Source organism: Crocuta crocuta, unplaced genomic scaffold (assembly GCF_008692635.1).
Source record: "Crocuta crocuta isolate KB4526 unplaced genomic scaffold, BGI_CrCroc_1.0 scaffold70, whole genome shotgun sequence".
NCBI lineage: Eukaryota > Metazoa > Chordata > Mammalia > Carnivora > Hyaenidae > Crocuta > Crocuta crocuta.
Genome location: NW_027528417.1, coordinates 13,466,486 through 13,482,973, shown reverse-complemented (window position 1 = coordinate 13,482,973; position 16,488 = coordinate 13,466,486). Strand labels below are relative to the sequence as shown.

At 40.7% G+C, this 16,488-nt stretch overlaps 1 protein-coding gene across 6 annotated transcripts in view; it reads left to right on the top strand.

The window, feature by feature from the left end:
* The window catches only part of LPP (LIM domain containing preferred translocation partner in lipoma), a 504,345-nt gene that overhangs the window by 332,765 nt on the left and 155,092 nt on the right, over positions 1-16,488 (top strand). For all 6 annotated transcript variants that reach the window (XM_077754390.1, XM_077754391.1, XM_077754389.1 and 3 more), the window contains one exon: positions 13,913-14,039. In XM_077754390.1, coding sequence (XP_077610516.1) covers positions 13,913-14,039 — 127 coding nt within the window. The remainder of the gene's footprint in view (positions 1-13,912; positions 14,040-16,488) is intronic.

Below are 16,488 nucleotides of genomic sequence, written 5' to 3'. Positions count from 1 at the left end.
TCTGGGTTTTCATCTGTAGTTACTGGAACTTGGGAGACAGTTTCTAGAATCCGTGTGGTTGGGTACAAATCCTAGCTCTTTCTCATACTAGCTCGGTTACTTTCAGAACATGATTTAACTTCTCTGTGTGTTTCCTCATCAGTAAAGGGAAGAAGCCAAAGAATTTGTGTCACTGGATTACTTGAGGTTAAAGGAGAGAATATACATACAGAGTGGTGATTCCACAAATGTTATTGTTGTAATCTTCAGACATAGTGTGAGACCCCAGGTGAAGAGAATTCTCACCAGGTGACAAGTATCTCTGAAAGGCATGTCATTTAGGAAGTAGTGGCTGAATCAAAGGAGAGAGGAGGGATTAAAGCCAGCCCAGTGAGGAGACTGAGCTCACCTGTAGCAACAAGAAGCTCACGAGGTTGGCATACACTGAGGAGAAGCACCCTCTGCTAAGTCGAGGGAAAGGAACCTTGCGCGGGGATGATAACCAGCACAGCCTGGCAGAATCTCTGTGGACCACATCTGTCTGTGCCAGCTGTTGTCAGCCTGTGTAGACTCACTGAGAATAACAGCAGTGATTTTCACTTTATAGCGACTTCCATCTTGGGAGCTCAGAATGCTGCATAAATGTAGATTAGGGCTCTCAAATTTTTTGCCAGAAGGAGCGTACTTTATAGGGCATCAAGAATGCATCACCGTCTGCGAGAATCTTCCACGGTAGAAAGTGAACTAACTGGTTTTGAATTAGACCTGCTTCTGCGGTTTGAGCTGTCTCCGTGATTCCACCGCTCATTTTCCAGGTGACCGTGGGAAACTCCGTTTCTTTCATGACCCTCAGTTTTTGTGGTAGAAAGGAAGAGACTCTTCTACCACTAAGTCATCTCTAGTGTGTCTTCTGTTTCTAAAATTTGCAGAGAATCTGCAGGGATCAGGAGTTCCCTCCCAAATAGACTCTATGGCCTGACAGTGTTTTGGAAACCTCTAGTTCTTATAGAATGGAATGCTTTCATAGTACGTTATTCATGGTTAGGCCACAACCCAGCAGACAAAAAATATTACCTTGGTCACTAGAACATAGCATTATCTTTTGGTTTTTCCACATGCAAGAGTATTAACATCTTCGACATGAGTTTACCTTGGCCCACCTTTCAGTACAGTGCTATTTATCATTTCCTTTTACTATTTTAAGATTTGGCATTAACACTCCAGCTTATATCAGAGACTGATGAAGAAAGTAGGCTTTTTTTTCTTTCTTTCAGTAAGTAGCTTTCTGAAGGGCAGTTCTACTTTGCCCGGTGAATCCTGAGCGAAGACCTCAAAAAATGATCCTGCCTCTCAAAGTCCGGTATTTGGATTGCCCAGGATGTTTGCTATTTTCTCAGTTGCCATCTTTCTACGAAGAGGAAATAGTGCATCCTAAAATGCATTATTTGGCCTTATGAAGGGTTCTTTTGATACCTTAAGGCTTTGTAACATATGATTAAATGCCCCTTAAAAAATCAGAAAATCCCTCTGATAAGATGCAGATGGGTCAAGTAGCTGAGACAGTTTGCATGGTGCTTAAGCGTGCCCTTTTTGGAGTTGATGGATAGATTCAACTCCCAAATTCCCAGGTGTGTTCAGATGGGTCCCTGTGCCTCAGTTTTCTCATTTGTAAAATCGGAATAGCGACCATCTGATGGGGTGGCTGTGATGAGTAAATGAGTTAATGTGAAATATTTTGAATATTGCTTGCTGCCTGCTACCTGCTCCATATTCCTTACGTATTTTCAGTCTCATCTGTTATACATCGGTAAATATATAAATTAAACACGCATTTCTACCTTTCAGAGTTTATGAAGGGGGTATCCCTTCAAGAGAATTACTGTTATTTGAATCATGGTTACTAATCCGTTGGAAACATTAAAGCTGCTGGTCTTTCGAATCAGTCTCAGAGTGTGCTCGTGTTTCCTGTGCTATGGTACTGATGAATGACACTGAGTCATCCATATTCCCAGATCCACCTTCCTGCCACATTTGAAAGACATCCGTAGCTCCGGTTTGACAGATTGTGAGCATTTAATACAGTCGTGAGCCGCTGTTAAATATCAGCACACACTATGTATCGTTTTAGGTATTACTCACAACGGCCCTGATGTGGGGCATTTCCTCTCTCCTGTCTGCCCCCTAACCCCATCTACAGATGCAGAAGCTAGTGCTAAGAGACATTTGAAAAAAATCTTATAGACAAAAGAAGCGGTGTAAATTGCTATTTGCACCAGATTTGTCTGCTTCTGAAGCCCACACTTTCTCCATTACACCACAATCAATGTTTCTGAAAGTAGAAGGGGCCACATTGGTCTCCAACCTCTGATATAATTAGCATCATGCTTTAATCAGTGAGGTTGACTGTCTTGATTAACCTTTATGATAGATCATGTAAGTTTCATATTTCTAAATGAATATATAGAGGCAGCTGTAAATTAGTGGAAAAACACTGAGCTTGGATCAGAAGACTCATGTTTAACCCCTGGCTCTGACACTTACTTTGGGTGTAATTTCGGCTAAGTCACTTAACATAGTCACTTAAACCACTAACTTGGTTTGTTTCTTCTTATAGAAAACACACTCTCATGGTTTGGAAAATATTAGCTGAAATCTAGTATGTGTGAGTATTATACGGAGGTTCTTTGTTCGCTAGGAAGGAGCATAGAACTACAAAGTGTTTTCTCTCCTTCAGGTCCTAAAATCAAGCTCCCATGATCCTCTTGTGTTTTTGGTATGCTCCAGCCCAGTGTCACCTCTCTTTTCATCTGAATCCATATTATCCATTGATCTGTTCACAGTAATATCTATATACCACAGCATATTTTTAAGGATAATAATAATTTCCTAATTAGTGAAGGCAGTAAATGATTTACATGGACCTTCTCGTTGGACTCATGAGGTAAACCCAGTTGACCCCATTGTATGGTCTAGGCAACTAGTATTTAGTCAAATGGAACATCTTGCCCTGAGTCACACTGTTGGTAAGTAGGGGGTGTGGGATTTGAACCCAAGCAGGTAGGTAGCCCCTAGAGCCTATAGTCTCAAGTGCCTAAGCCATACTGACTGCCATCGATAGTCAAGGCTTTGCTTCATTCTTTTATTTCTCCTTCATGAGCCTTGACTGCCTGACTAGATTATGAATTCCTTGAACTGGATGTATCTCAATTTTCTTGATGATTGCCTTCATGCCTGCTTACTAGTACTTGTGGATAATTTAATGTAGGCTTCACCAGAGACTACAGTTTTCCATACCCCTCAAATACCCAACGAGCAAGGACTTTTGACTCCTTCTTCTTTTCTGTCCAGAAGCGAATGTTGAACTACTTTCATTTGATTTCCGCGGGTCAAGCAAAAACCCGTTTCTCTGTTTCTGTCACTGAGATACAGCCTGCCTCTCCGCCGAAGCCCAGAAATCCACTGTGATCTGTACGTCTGTCAGAGGGCACCCTTGTTTACAGCCGCCATTGGCATTGTTACCGAACAAAACGCATGCCCTTTCTTTGCATCCAAAGTGCCTTGGATCGCTGAGCAAGACCCTTTCTGACTCAAATGAAAACCACCTCATGTTAGGTGAACTATGGGGAGTTAACCATTTGTTGGCTGGCGTGCATTTCCCACGAAAAACTCAAAAACAGAAATTTACCTCAGCCATGGAAAGTGATGTGCCAAGCGTCATATTTGCATATTAAAACCGAAAAACTGATTTGCATGTTATTTCAGTGTCTTGTGTCACGTTCAGGCATCTGTCAAGCCCACTGGATAGAAACAGCTTGTACAGTAGGAAAGTATTTCTGTGCCTATCAGACTGAAATCTAGGTGCCTTTACTGTTTTCACAAATTGTCCCCATGTCTGGTTGTTCATCCCTCTGGCCTCACATGTGGAAATACTAAAGAAAAGACAGAAATCCCATGGTTAATAAAGTCTACTTATGATTTTCCAAGGGTCATCCATTTTTACTCTATTTCATGTAGATAATTTAAAAATTATAAGTAAAAATATTAAATTACTCATAATCCTATCATCCTAGCATGATCTGTTTACATTTTGACATATTTCCCTCTAGTATCTGCTTTTTTCCCCCTACCTACATAGACATGCATGCTGGCACTCTTACATATATATTTTTTATTCATTTGTGATTATTACATGTTTTAATATCTTCCCATTTTTGAACGTGATCGTGTCAAGAATTATGAGACAATCTAAGGAATTGGGAAAACCCCATTTTGAACACAGTGGATTAGAACCACAGTCAGGGTTAGAGTCCTGTTAGGGGGACTGATGTCTGATACAGCTTTATTAAAAATGTAGCTGCTGATTGAGGAAGACTTTTCTGTGGGACAATGGATAGAAATCAGCTTGTGGTGGTAAAATCTTTTGTTCCCAGTGTTGGAGCACCTAGCTCTTAGCATTGTCCCAGGCAACCAGATGAAGATGAAACTTCCTTCCAGAAGTCACTGCCAGGCACTGGTGGGGCATAGTTAAAACCAAGATCTGGTTTAGTTTGAAAACAACCTTGAACGACAGTTCATTCCATTCATCGAACTTTTATGTCTTGCGTCTCATCAAGGTGAAATCTACCAATGACGATAACGTCTTGTAATTGCCTTGCCTTTATTGTAGCTAATCCCTTATATATAACATGCATAAGGCCTAAATAGTGGGGGGGGGGGGAGATGCATGTGTGTTTTAGCTATAGTGTTGTAGAAATAGTTTCTTTTAGCTTTGGGTAGGAACGGTATATATAAGAGAGGAGTAAAATGAGAGAGATCTTACCACCCCATGGAGGAAAGCCATTTTCTGCCTTAAGGATGGCCTGCCTGGGAACAGTGAAATGGGAACTGTGGGTTAGATTGGCAAGAGACCTTTGATCTTGCTTCTGCATGATGCTGAGGATCTGGGTTTCCTGGGTTTCACCTTTCCTACTTCCTGCTTACCACATGGGACAGTATCTGTAGCCTGAAAGCTACCTGTAGCATCTTTTTTGCCTGAAACTCATCTAGGCAGGAAAGCATGAGGGAGGCTACCTTGTTCCAAAGAGTCCAACACGAGAACCCTGCTGTATGATTTATCTTATGGTGCCAAAGGCTGACACATGGAACCGCTGCCCATTCGGAGAGCCAGCAAAGCGTATATTCACTGGATGGTGTATGTTTCAAGGTCTGTAGTTAAAAGAACTCAGAGGAATTCCACCTCTCACTAACACAATTAATGTGAAGTTCAGATAGACTACCCTACAGTGCTTCGTCAGCAAGTGCAGAAGCAAAGCGTTACCTGAGAAAGAATATTACTCTGCAGACATTTCACTTCCAGGAAGAAAATCATCTTTGTTAGTGGTTTGTAAGCTGTCCCTCATTGTAATTAGAACTGCCATTTCTGTGATGGTTAATGTTTTGCAAAGGTCCATCATATGAAATAGATGTCCCTAACTTCCAGTTGGTGGATGAAAATCAATACTAGAGAAATAAACACCAGAGGACTGAAACGGTACCCTAGACGTCAGGCCTGGGAACAAGCATGCTCCAAGCCCCAGAACTCTTGAGGCAACCTGATCGAGAGTGGCGGGGGGGGAGAAGGCCCCCTTTCTATCCACCCAGTCTGCATCACCATCACACTCTTGTGCACAAGCAGCACAGCCCAGTACTTCCCCCTGGCTGCAGTAACATCTACCACTCTGTAACTCAGAATCGACGGTCCTTGGTTGTGACTCCTGATTTAGAGACATTGATGTGTGGCATGGGAAAGGAAATATGCAAAAGAGCTTGTACGAAAATCACAAGAACGTTGGAAGCTAACTGGAATGGGCTTTAAAGCTAGAATCAGTGTTTAAAGTCACAACTTCTAGTCTTCCTCCTTGAAGCCTTGCCGTGCATTCTCCAAGAAAATGGAACTTAAGAATAGAAGGGCTAAGCACACGCTTTTCTGCTCCTGTGTAACTGTGAGGAGCGTTCGTGTATGAGTTTCTAGTTGTTAACAGGCATTCCACCTTGCCCTCTCCTTCTCCGTGGCCCACTCACTGCTTTTAACCTGAAGCAGGGTGGGTGTGCAGCGAGTTCGGCCCTTGGCCTGAAGGGTGCTCATTCCATTAAAAGTAAGACGTCAAGAGTAGAGTGTGATAATTCAGTGAGAGTCAGAAAGTAGAAGCAGCCTCAGGAAATTGCAAACTGCAAACTTGACACAGTTAAATAGAAGGTGGGGGGAAGAGAAGGAAAATATCAGAAATATATTTTTTTTCTGGCAGGCTTTCAGCTCCAAAATGGGACTAATTCTACCTTTTGAAAGAAGATAATTTCAATGTTTCTTTTTTCAAGAACACATAATTGAAGTTATTTTCCCTCTGAGAGAAGGAACCTCTTGTACATCGTTACAAATGGACAAGAAAAGTGAGCAGCTCTGGTCCTCGAGTGATAGAGTATTCATTATCATGTAATCTCTCTGAATATCTTGGCTGTCTTTTCCCAGTGTTTATCTGCCTGGGCGGCGCTTTTCTGGTAAGGTTCAGATTTGTACTAGGTTCAAGTTATCTAGCGCCTTGTAACTAGGAAATGAATGTTGGGTCAGCACCCACAGGAGAAAAATGACCCACTCTGAGGTCGGTATCCGAGTCACTCAAGGAGCTGACATGATAACAAAGAGTGGGTAGCCATTTTGTAAAATGGATCCCGGACGCATATGTTTAAATAGTTGAACTAGTGGTGCTTGCACCCCAGTGCAGGCTGTTTCCTATGCTTCTTGTTGCATTGAGGAGGGTTGATGAAGTTCTTCTTGCTCCACCGGAGGAGGGGTGAGGCCCGGGCGCTTAACCTTTGTTTGTTCTTGATTTTCATGCCCCAAATGTAGTGAAAGTTCAGTGGGATGCAAAAACCCTGTGACCTTCCACCTGCTTACTCAGAATCAGAATGCTGAATGAAGCTCTAGATTGTTTCAGGGGATGCTGACAAGTGGTTTAAATCCTCCTGCAAATGGAAATCTCTGTAATGATGATGTTTCCACTTAGTGTGTGTCTGTTTTTATAGACTACAAAGTATCCGAAAATATGAATTATCAGTGATTTCCCTATAAATATCTGTAACGATATGTGCCCTGCATATTACAGGCACAAAAATAAGACAGAGTAGAATCAAAGGAATCTTTGAAAACATCATTTTGCACAGAACGCTACTAAGGCTCAGGGAATAGAAATGATTTGATCAAAATTACTGGACCCGTTAAAGGCAGAATGCAGATTAGAGAGATAAATAAGCCCTTCTGTGCTCATGGGTTCCTATGTAAGAATGTATAAAAACACTTCAAATACCGTCAGGTGTTACATAAATGTGATGGATATTGTGTTATTCTTAATCTGGCAGTTTCCACACTCACCAAAGATTCCGTCCATATCACTTTGTTTGCAGAAATAGTCCTCATTTTTGTACAGCCTCACCCATAACTTTTACTAGGGACCTAGATCCAAATTTGGCTACAGTATTCATAATAAGCCTTCCCCGGAATATTATCATCTGGGCCGCTAGCAAGAAAAAAAAAAAAAAAACCACGACAGAGAGGAACCAGTTGCAGATGCTTGGACATTTTCCATTTTCTGACACTTTTGTGTCAAGAAAAAAAATGTTTTCCTTATCTGGGGGTCAAAAATTTGATTGTAAAAAAAATTAAAATACAGGAAAATCTAAAGAATATAAACCAGCCTCCCTTTGCTTTCAACCACGAACCTTTGAGCGCATTCCTTCCCAGTCTCCCTTCTGTAACAGTTTGAGGCAGGCCATCCTGCTCACTGAATAGCTCTCCACAGCGTGCGTCTCTCCTTTCTCGGGCCTCCCATGGCCACATCTAACCGCGACAGAGAATGGAAACTAGTCCAGCCGTGGGCTCAGAAAGAGGAGGAAGTCAATTTCAGTGGGCAGTTAGTGGTCTCTGCCTTCCTTAGTGAATATCAGGGTCCTTAAACATATTAGCCATTAAATTGCTCAGAAATGCCATGCTGTCTGGTTGCATTTTTAAGGCATCATTAGCCTTGATGTTTGAAGATGTTACCATATGTATATTTCAAAAAGGTGCCTTTGGTAAAGGGAACACCTAGTTTTCATCTCCTGATGATTCTCTCTTGCCTAAAACAGTGTTGGCATTGACCATAGGTCGTTTCTCTCACTTCGTCTAGCCATGTTCTTCCTCTCTATTTCTTCACATTTGTTTTTTTTTCTAATATGCATGTTCTTTTCTACATATTACTCTTAGAATGTCTTGACCTCTTTTCTTCCTCCCTCCCTTTAATCCTTCCTCCCTTTTTCTTTCTTATATTTTGAGACCTAATTTATCCTTCAGGATCAAACCAAGAGGTTATATCCTTACTGGCAGCCTTCTCCCATCTCAGAACACTGAATTCATCCCTGTGGTTTAGTATTTACAGTTTATTGTAATTTTCTATTTTCAGGTCTCGTTTCCTAAACCATGAGTTGTCAGAGGCGGGAATCATGAATAATTTGATTTTATAATGATAGTGCTTGGCACTTGGCAATTTCTTAGGAAAGGTATTTTTAAGAGAATTTTGAAGCAGTCTTCTGAAATCCACTTCTCAATAACTCCTCTGTAGGTCATATAGTGTGTGTGTGTGTTTTTCTCTTTTACCTTTTCTAGATGTTGCAGGCATTTCAAAGAACATGCATATTAGTGATTAATATTGATACTTATAAGAACATGTTTTTCTTAGAAAAGGCTAGAGGCTTTGTTTATGTTTGCTTCACAGGACTTTCATTTCACTCTTTAGCAGTAAACCTCTACTCCGAAAAAAATCCAAATTACTACAAAATGACAGAGCTTAGAAGGGCTTGCAGATGACCCTGGAACTGAGTGCCACTGAACTGTAGTTGAAACACACCCAACTCGCACAGCCCCTGGCGGCAGTCAGGGCTCCGCCGAGGGAGCTCATTTACCCTCTCTGGGCCTCAATTTCCTCACGAAGCATGATTACCTATTACACAGGGCTGTTACATAAACATTTGAGATTACGTGTATGTGAAAACAGGCACCTTGAAAAGGGTCACAAAAATACAAGGAATTACTATTATGCCACGGTGACTACTGCCGATATCATGCCCATCTCTGTGTTTGAGGAAATAAAAAACAATATAATCCAATGCATCCCTTTCAGCCCCCACCGCACAAATTTTCAATCATATTCTATTACCCCAGCACAATTCTGGAAGCTGCTTATCAAAAGATGAATTGAGAGGAGCGCCTGGGAGGCTCAGTTGGTTAAGCGACCGACTTCGGCTTAGGTCATAATCTCACAGTTCGTGGGTTCAGGACTGGCATTGGGCTCTGTGCTGACAGCTCAGACCCTGGAGCCTGCCCCTCCCCCACTTGCAGTCTGTCTGTCTGTCTCTCTCTTTCTCTCAAAAATAAATAAACATTAAAATAAATTTTTAAAAAGATTAATTGGGCATCTTAGGGTGCGTTGAGCTCTGAGCACTACTGAGAAAGAGAAATTTAAGAGGGGTCTTTTTACCGCAGTGAGAGAAGCCCTAAAATACTTACAGGACTTGAACTTCAAGGAAGGCCCTGGGCTGAGTCTTCCTTGGTGTGAGAGACACATGGATACTAAGGAGTCTGTGTTTTTACCAATATGTATTCCATGCATGTTAAGTTATGTGCACTGGTTGGGGTGGAGGCCAGGGGCAGAGGGTGGTGGGATTCTGTGGCCAAATAACATTCACAAACACTGGAAGAGATGTGGTCTTGGGGTGCTTCGTCATAAGAAATACCAGGAACCCAAAGTTAGCATGGCATGGGATTAGAATGTAAAAAAAAAAAAAAAAAAAAGAAACTGCCTTCAGAAACTGTATTGCAAGCAAAGAGAAAGTATTTGGAGAATAAAAGGAATGGTATATTTTTCTTAAATCTATGAAGCCCAGATGAGGGGAATCCTTGGAAATAAGGACTTAAGAGTTAAGGGTAGAATCTGAATGGCTGGCAGAGGTCAAACCTGGCCATCTTGCTGCCTTTGTTTATGTTAAAAGAGAAGCATAAGGATTAGGGCCACACAGTGATAAATTGTGTCGATTCCCTGAGGGTCTCTCCTAAGACTGGGAGCAGGAATTATCAGGTTTTCCTTAATGGTTGTTGATTTAAAATAAAACAGCCAATGCCATTTATATTACAGGCAATATTTCATACATTTCTCCACTTTCTCCATGGGAAGCAATGTTTGGGTGGGAAAAATGCCTGGCATTTGGAGTCAGATGACACCCTCTTTGGGGGCTCAAGTTCTCTCCTTATTGTAAATCTGGAAAACACGATGTAGGTCAGTTTCCCATCCTTGCCTTCAATTCTGTCACCTGAACCGGGATTATCCCCTCCCTCAGAGGCAGGTTGAGGGTCCAGAGAGACCCCTTTGGGACCGTGGTTTGAAAGTAGTTAAGCTTTCTATAGCATGAGATGCAAGCTCTCCAATTTTAATCCTCACAGCAACTGTGAGATAGCATGGACAAGCCCATTTTACAGAAGGGAATCTAAAATTATAAAGAGTTCACAAGCTCACCTGAGGACACCAAGCCAGTGCCAGAGTTAAACCTCTGTCTCCAGCCATAATGTCACCACTTCGCAGTATGCCCCTTCACTCTCTGGCCACAAATATGTTAGGATAAGCTCGCCGCCTCATTCCAGTCCCATGGCTCTCCTGTCCTCCCTTACTGCAGAGAGAACTTTCTAATCTGATTAGCTCACCTGGCCGCTGAGAAGCCAGAAACTGTGGTTTCTGTTGCCTGCACAGTCCTACCTGAGGGTCTCTGGATAGGTTTCCTGTGACTTGCAAGCTTCCTGAAATTATAAGTAAATTCGATGTACATTTTTATGGATGTCAGCCCCTGCCAAAAGGGAGTTGAACTCATCAGATTTTCAGGCCCACACAGACCTAGAGCCCCTCAGAGTCTGGCATGGCATGGTAGTCATGAGCCGGCTCTTCCTTTCTCTTGCCTCTTCGGTCTCAAACACTGAAGAACCATTTACATTTGTCCCCACTCACACCCATCTGTGATCCGCCTTTGGCCTTTTGCCCTTCTCTGAGTCCCCATCTGACCTGGCTTGGAAGCCTGCTCCAGGATTTGGCTGGGATCATCTTTATCGCTTGAAGTCCTTGCATTTAAAACGTTGTACTTTATGGATTGCAGAAGTAGAATTATATATTGTAAAAGAAACACAAACTTAGACACCGAAAGGTCCCCAGGATTCCAAACCCAGAGATAAATCCCCTTTAACACTTGAGCGTATGTCATTTCAGACTATTTTTCCTACCTATATGTAGAACTGTACATAATTAAACTGTACTTACTCTACAAAAAATGGGGCCATCATTTACATTTCCGGTCCTATAACTAGATCTTTTCCTTTTTCTACTTGTGCAGACAGCTTTGTAATGGACTCTTAAAAACCTGTTCACCTTCCATGATATGTTTCTATCATGGCCCATCTAAGTGACCTCTTACGCATGGATGGATAGTTACGCTGTTACTTTGGGTTCCTCCTTTTTTCCCAATGTAATTCCGGTGACTGCCTTGGTCATATAATTTTATGATTATTTCTGCAAAATTTTCCTAGAAGTGAATAGTATCTGTGCCATTTAAAGTTTAATATCACTAGCAAATCATTCCTCCAACGTTCAAGTGCTATTTGCACTTTAGAGGAGACCTTAAATTTAACATTTAATGTTTATTGAATAAATGAGTCTAGGATAGGCTCTTGTCCTGGGCTTATCATAACTAGCCCTGCCCTGATCCTTTTGGGTGTTAAATTTCCTTATCTCCCAATGAATAAAAGATTCCAGCATGCAGCTCTATTTTTTTTTTTTTTTACTCTGTCCCCTGCCACATGCTATAGTTTATTCACTGTTGTCCATTCTCCATCCAGATTGTCCAACAATGAAATAAAATCCCAAGCTAAGATTAGTAACCAACATAAAAAATTGGGGGGGAGGGGCTTTAAATGCTTTCTGCATGTCCATACTCCCAACTTTCTGTATATGTTTAAAAACCTAAAAAATGAAAATAAATATAGAGAAAAAGTGCAAATAGGTGCCAAGTAACAACTTCTTATATGTTTCGATGGCATTTTATGCCTCAGACATCACACAAATAATTAATATGCGTGTTGGAGTGGTTGAGATACACGTTGGTAGTAAGGATGAAACATTCGTACAGGTATTTGTACTTTGCAGGACTTTCACATCTAAGAACTCATTTAGTATAGTGAGATAACAGGTGAATGAATACGAAGCTTCAAGCTTTGTTGAACTGATTCTTGTAAACTGTTCGTGAAAGGAGAAATTCTTGATCAACAGCTTAAGGATGCATAAACAAAGATGGAGGCAAACCTTAAGAGACTCTTAAATACAGAGAACAAACTGAGGGTTCCTAGAGGGGAGGTGGGTGGGGAGATGGGCTATATGGGTGATGGGCGTTAAGGAGGGCACTTGTTGGGTGAGCACTGGGTGTTGTATGTAAGCGATGAATCATTAAATTCTACCCCTGAAACCAATACTACACTGTATGTTAACTAACTTGGATTTAAATAAAAAAATAGAACTAAGATGAATGCATAAACATCAAGGGCAGGATATTCTCAGTCTCAGCTCTCTCCATTAGCCATCGTGGCCATCATTATTTCTTAACTTTTTTTTGATGCATATTTATTTATTTTTGAGAGAGAGAGAGAGAGAGAGCATTCACACAAACCTGGGAGGGGCAGAGACAGAGGGAGACAGAGAATCTAAAGCAGGCTCCAGGCTCTGAGTTGTAGGTGCAGAGCCCCACACGGGACTCAAACTCCCAAACTGTGAGATCATGACCTGAGCTGAAGTTGGACCCCAAACCAACTGAGCTAACCAGATGCCCCATTTCCTTTTATGAGTTTTTCTTTTATAAGCACACTGACTAAAGATGCTGGTGTGTAATACCAGAAACAGTCAAAGTTATAATATAGGCAAAAGAAAATAGAATAATACATTCCCTTTTATTTATATCATGCAAACCTACTTTACATCTGGCATCTGGCCTTCCTTCTTTTTCTACATACTTTGGATTCTTGGTCAAACATCGCAGGTAATCTTTCCACGGACGCTTGATTCCCTGACAGTGCTATAATTCTGGCTCATCTATTTAAACACCAATCTAGTATCAGTGCTTTTGATTTACCTTTCCCATTTGGTATGGGGCTGTTTGTAGTCTGAGGGGGAAAACTACTTAACCATCTTAACTAGAACACAAAACCATTCACTTTCTGCACCCCTTTACCCCGTAAGATCCATCCCATATCCTATCACAAGCTTTATACGTGCTGCAGAAATACACAACTCCCAGGAGCTCCTTATGCCAATTGGCCTTTTCTCACCTGAATAGAAAAATTTCTACCTGTAAGTTTCCTGCCTTTTAGCTGAACAAGTCCTAGTCTACACCTGCCTCTCCTCTGGAATCCTTCCTTTTAGGCTACATGAGAGGTTCCTTATGGATCCTGATTGTGCACTTCCTATAGTTGCTTTATCTTTAATTATTAATAGGCCTGTACCTCTCACTTGACTATAAACTCCATAAAGAGTAAGCTCAATTTATTCATCTTGCTTTCATAAATATACAACTGCTACATGGTGACTGCCTAGCAATTACTGAATGCAATGGATTCCTGCTGTTGTAAACATGGATTTCTAAAGTCCGTAGATAGCTTATCTCACTAAGACAGGTGAATACTGTACAATGGTGTATCCAAGGTCAGACACTGAAGAACTGAAAACTCTGATTCTAAAACCCAGATCTCTTAGTAGTCGTGTCCAGTACTTCTTCCTGTACAATGCAATTGCTTTGATCCTCCAGATTGCATTTAAAGAACTGTGTGTTTTCTGCCTTTCAGGGTGGACAGACAGGATCCATGGGGCCTCCAGCTGTTCCCCCTTCATTCCGCCCTGAAGATGAGCTCGAACACCTAACCAAGAAGATGCTGTATGATATGGAAAATCCACCTGCGGATGAATACTTTGGTGAGTGGGGTTTAGAGCTGACTTCTCAAGTGAATACCTTGTTCTGTTTTGCTTAATTAGTAATTAGGAGTATTGGCATCTCCACCAGTAAACGATTTGAGTCTAGACGCATTGGAGTTGGAAAGCACATGCACCAAACAGAGGGTTCCAGAAATTTCTTTGTGATACTGCCAAAACCGTGATATCTGTTCAGCTTGTACTGAAAGCATGAGGGTACTGTACAGTTTCTTGGAGTACAAATTTGATTTTAAAACTAATTTTTGACAACTTCTAAGCTTCTCATTAGGCAGAAATTGGGTTCCTGTATGTGTTCAGGCTCCTAGCTAGTCTAAATATTTATATATGTGCAGGGACACCTGGGTGGCTCAGTCGATTGAGTGTCCAACGCTTGATTTTGGCTCAGGTCATGATCTCACCATTGGCGAGATGGAGCCCCACATTGGGCTCTTCACTGACAGCATGGAACCTGCTTGGGATTCTCTCTCTCCCTCTTTCTGCCCCCCTTCTCTCTCTCTCTCAAAATAAATAAACATCTTAAATAAATAAGTAAATAAATATTTATATGCAAAATACGGAATCGGATAGTGCCTAAACTCTGTACTATCAACTCTTTCCCTATGTAAGTTCAGGAAAAGATGTCCCACTATATTTCTTTCAACCTTCTCCCCTCTCCAAATCTGTGAATAATTATGAATGGTTATCCCATCCAGTTCATTAATGTAATGTGAATTTATGAACTAAATGCCAATTATGAGGTGTTATGAATACATAACCTGTACTCATGGAGGTTGTAATTATTCAGGAGAGATTTAAAAAAAACACATAAATAATGACTAATCTTGGTAAGAGGCGTAAGAGAGACACATGTTAAATATTATAAAATTGTAAACCCCTGTTTATCAGGAACATCAGGGATGCCTTATAAAGGAACCAGTAGCACCTGAACCTGGCCCTTTTAAAGCAGTGCCTCCCAAACTTTCTGTGATGAAAGCTGTTTCCTCCTCCATATGTTGGAGACCAGTATTTCTCTGAGCGCAGTTACAATGAATCACGAAGAAAATGAAATGAAAACAATACAAAATGGAAGTCCAAGTTTTACCATTATGAGATTTCACAGGAATATATTACTCTATTAAAGTGTTATGTTATTTTCTAAATACTCCCTTTTTTGTACTTGTGCCATCACAAGGCGATAAGCATTTCTCACACACCCTTCCATGGACCACAGCTTGAGTAGCATCGCTTTAAGGATGTGGAGAAAGAGGAAATTACATTCAGGGGACAGCAGGAGTGGAAACATTACCCGGGGCTTTTACATCTTCTAACATTTACTATTTTCATGTCTCCCCCTTGCTTCCTATTTGGGAATATGTAATATTAGGTGAACTGAGGGCACTGATCCCAAGCCACGCCATAGATGGAACTGGTTGGACACAAAAAACCTAACACTGATTTATATATAGGGTATAGGTCAACAGTGGAAATAATGAATTCTAGTTCTGGTTTGTTCTGTGCCCTTGACTAGCCGAGCAGCATTGAAATGTGCCCCATCTGCTTGAGCCCCATTTCCCACCTTGTTAAATCAAAAGTGTGCAGCAAATGTTTTCTAGAATTTCTTTCAACACTAGTAGTTCCCATAGAAACAGCATTAATCCAAAGAAATACCACAAAGCTAAAAGCTAAACATAAATTGATAGGACAAATGCATGGAGAATAGTTCTTTTAAAACTATAGTTACGTTAAAATATCCTGAGAGTGTATCATGTACTTGTTACTGATGTGGGAAAAAGTTTTATATTGGAATCTAAGGTAAACTTTTTAAGAGATCATGTTAAAAGCAAAAACTAAGGTTACTGTATTAAGGCATATTAAAAATAAAAAGCTAACTAACATAACAATTATATGGACCTCAAATGTCATAGCAACTAAGTACGTACCAATAAGGAAAATTGAACGTAGACGGTAATTGCACTAATGAATATGTATTCAGTTCTCTGCTAAATAGATAGAAGTTAAATATTATCTTTGCATTCAAGAACTGCCCTAGTTACCAGCTTGGACAGCTTGAATAACTCCCTTATGCTCTCTCAATCTTTGTTTTTGTTTTGCTTTACCTATAATATGGAAATAATTGCTAGCTCATATTGTTATTGTGAATATTGAGTGAAATATTTATAGAAAGCACTTAGCCAAGTTCTTGGCATGTAGAATATCCTCAATAATCAAAGTTATCCCATGCTTTATTTAAGAAAAAAATGTGCCCATTAGAAATCCATTAATAATACCTGATCTAAATTTAACTTCCTAGCAAAAACAGAACCTGGGTCACTAATTGGTAAGTAATCTTTGCGAAATAAGGGTTATGAGCCATGAGAGAGAATGTGGAATAATGATTAACTTTTACTGAGTACTTACAATATGGTGTCACTATTTTATGTACTCTATAAGA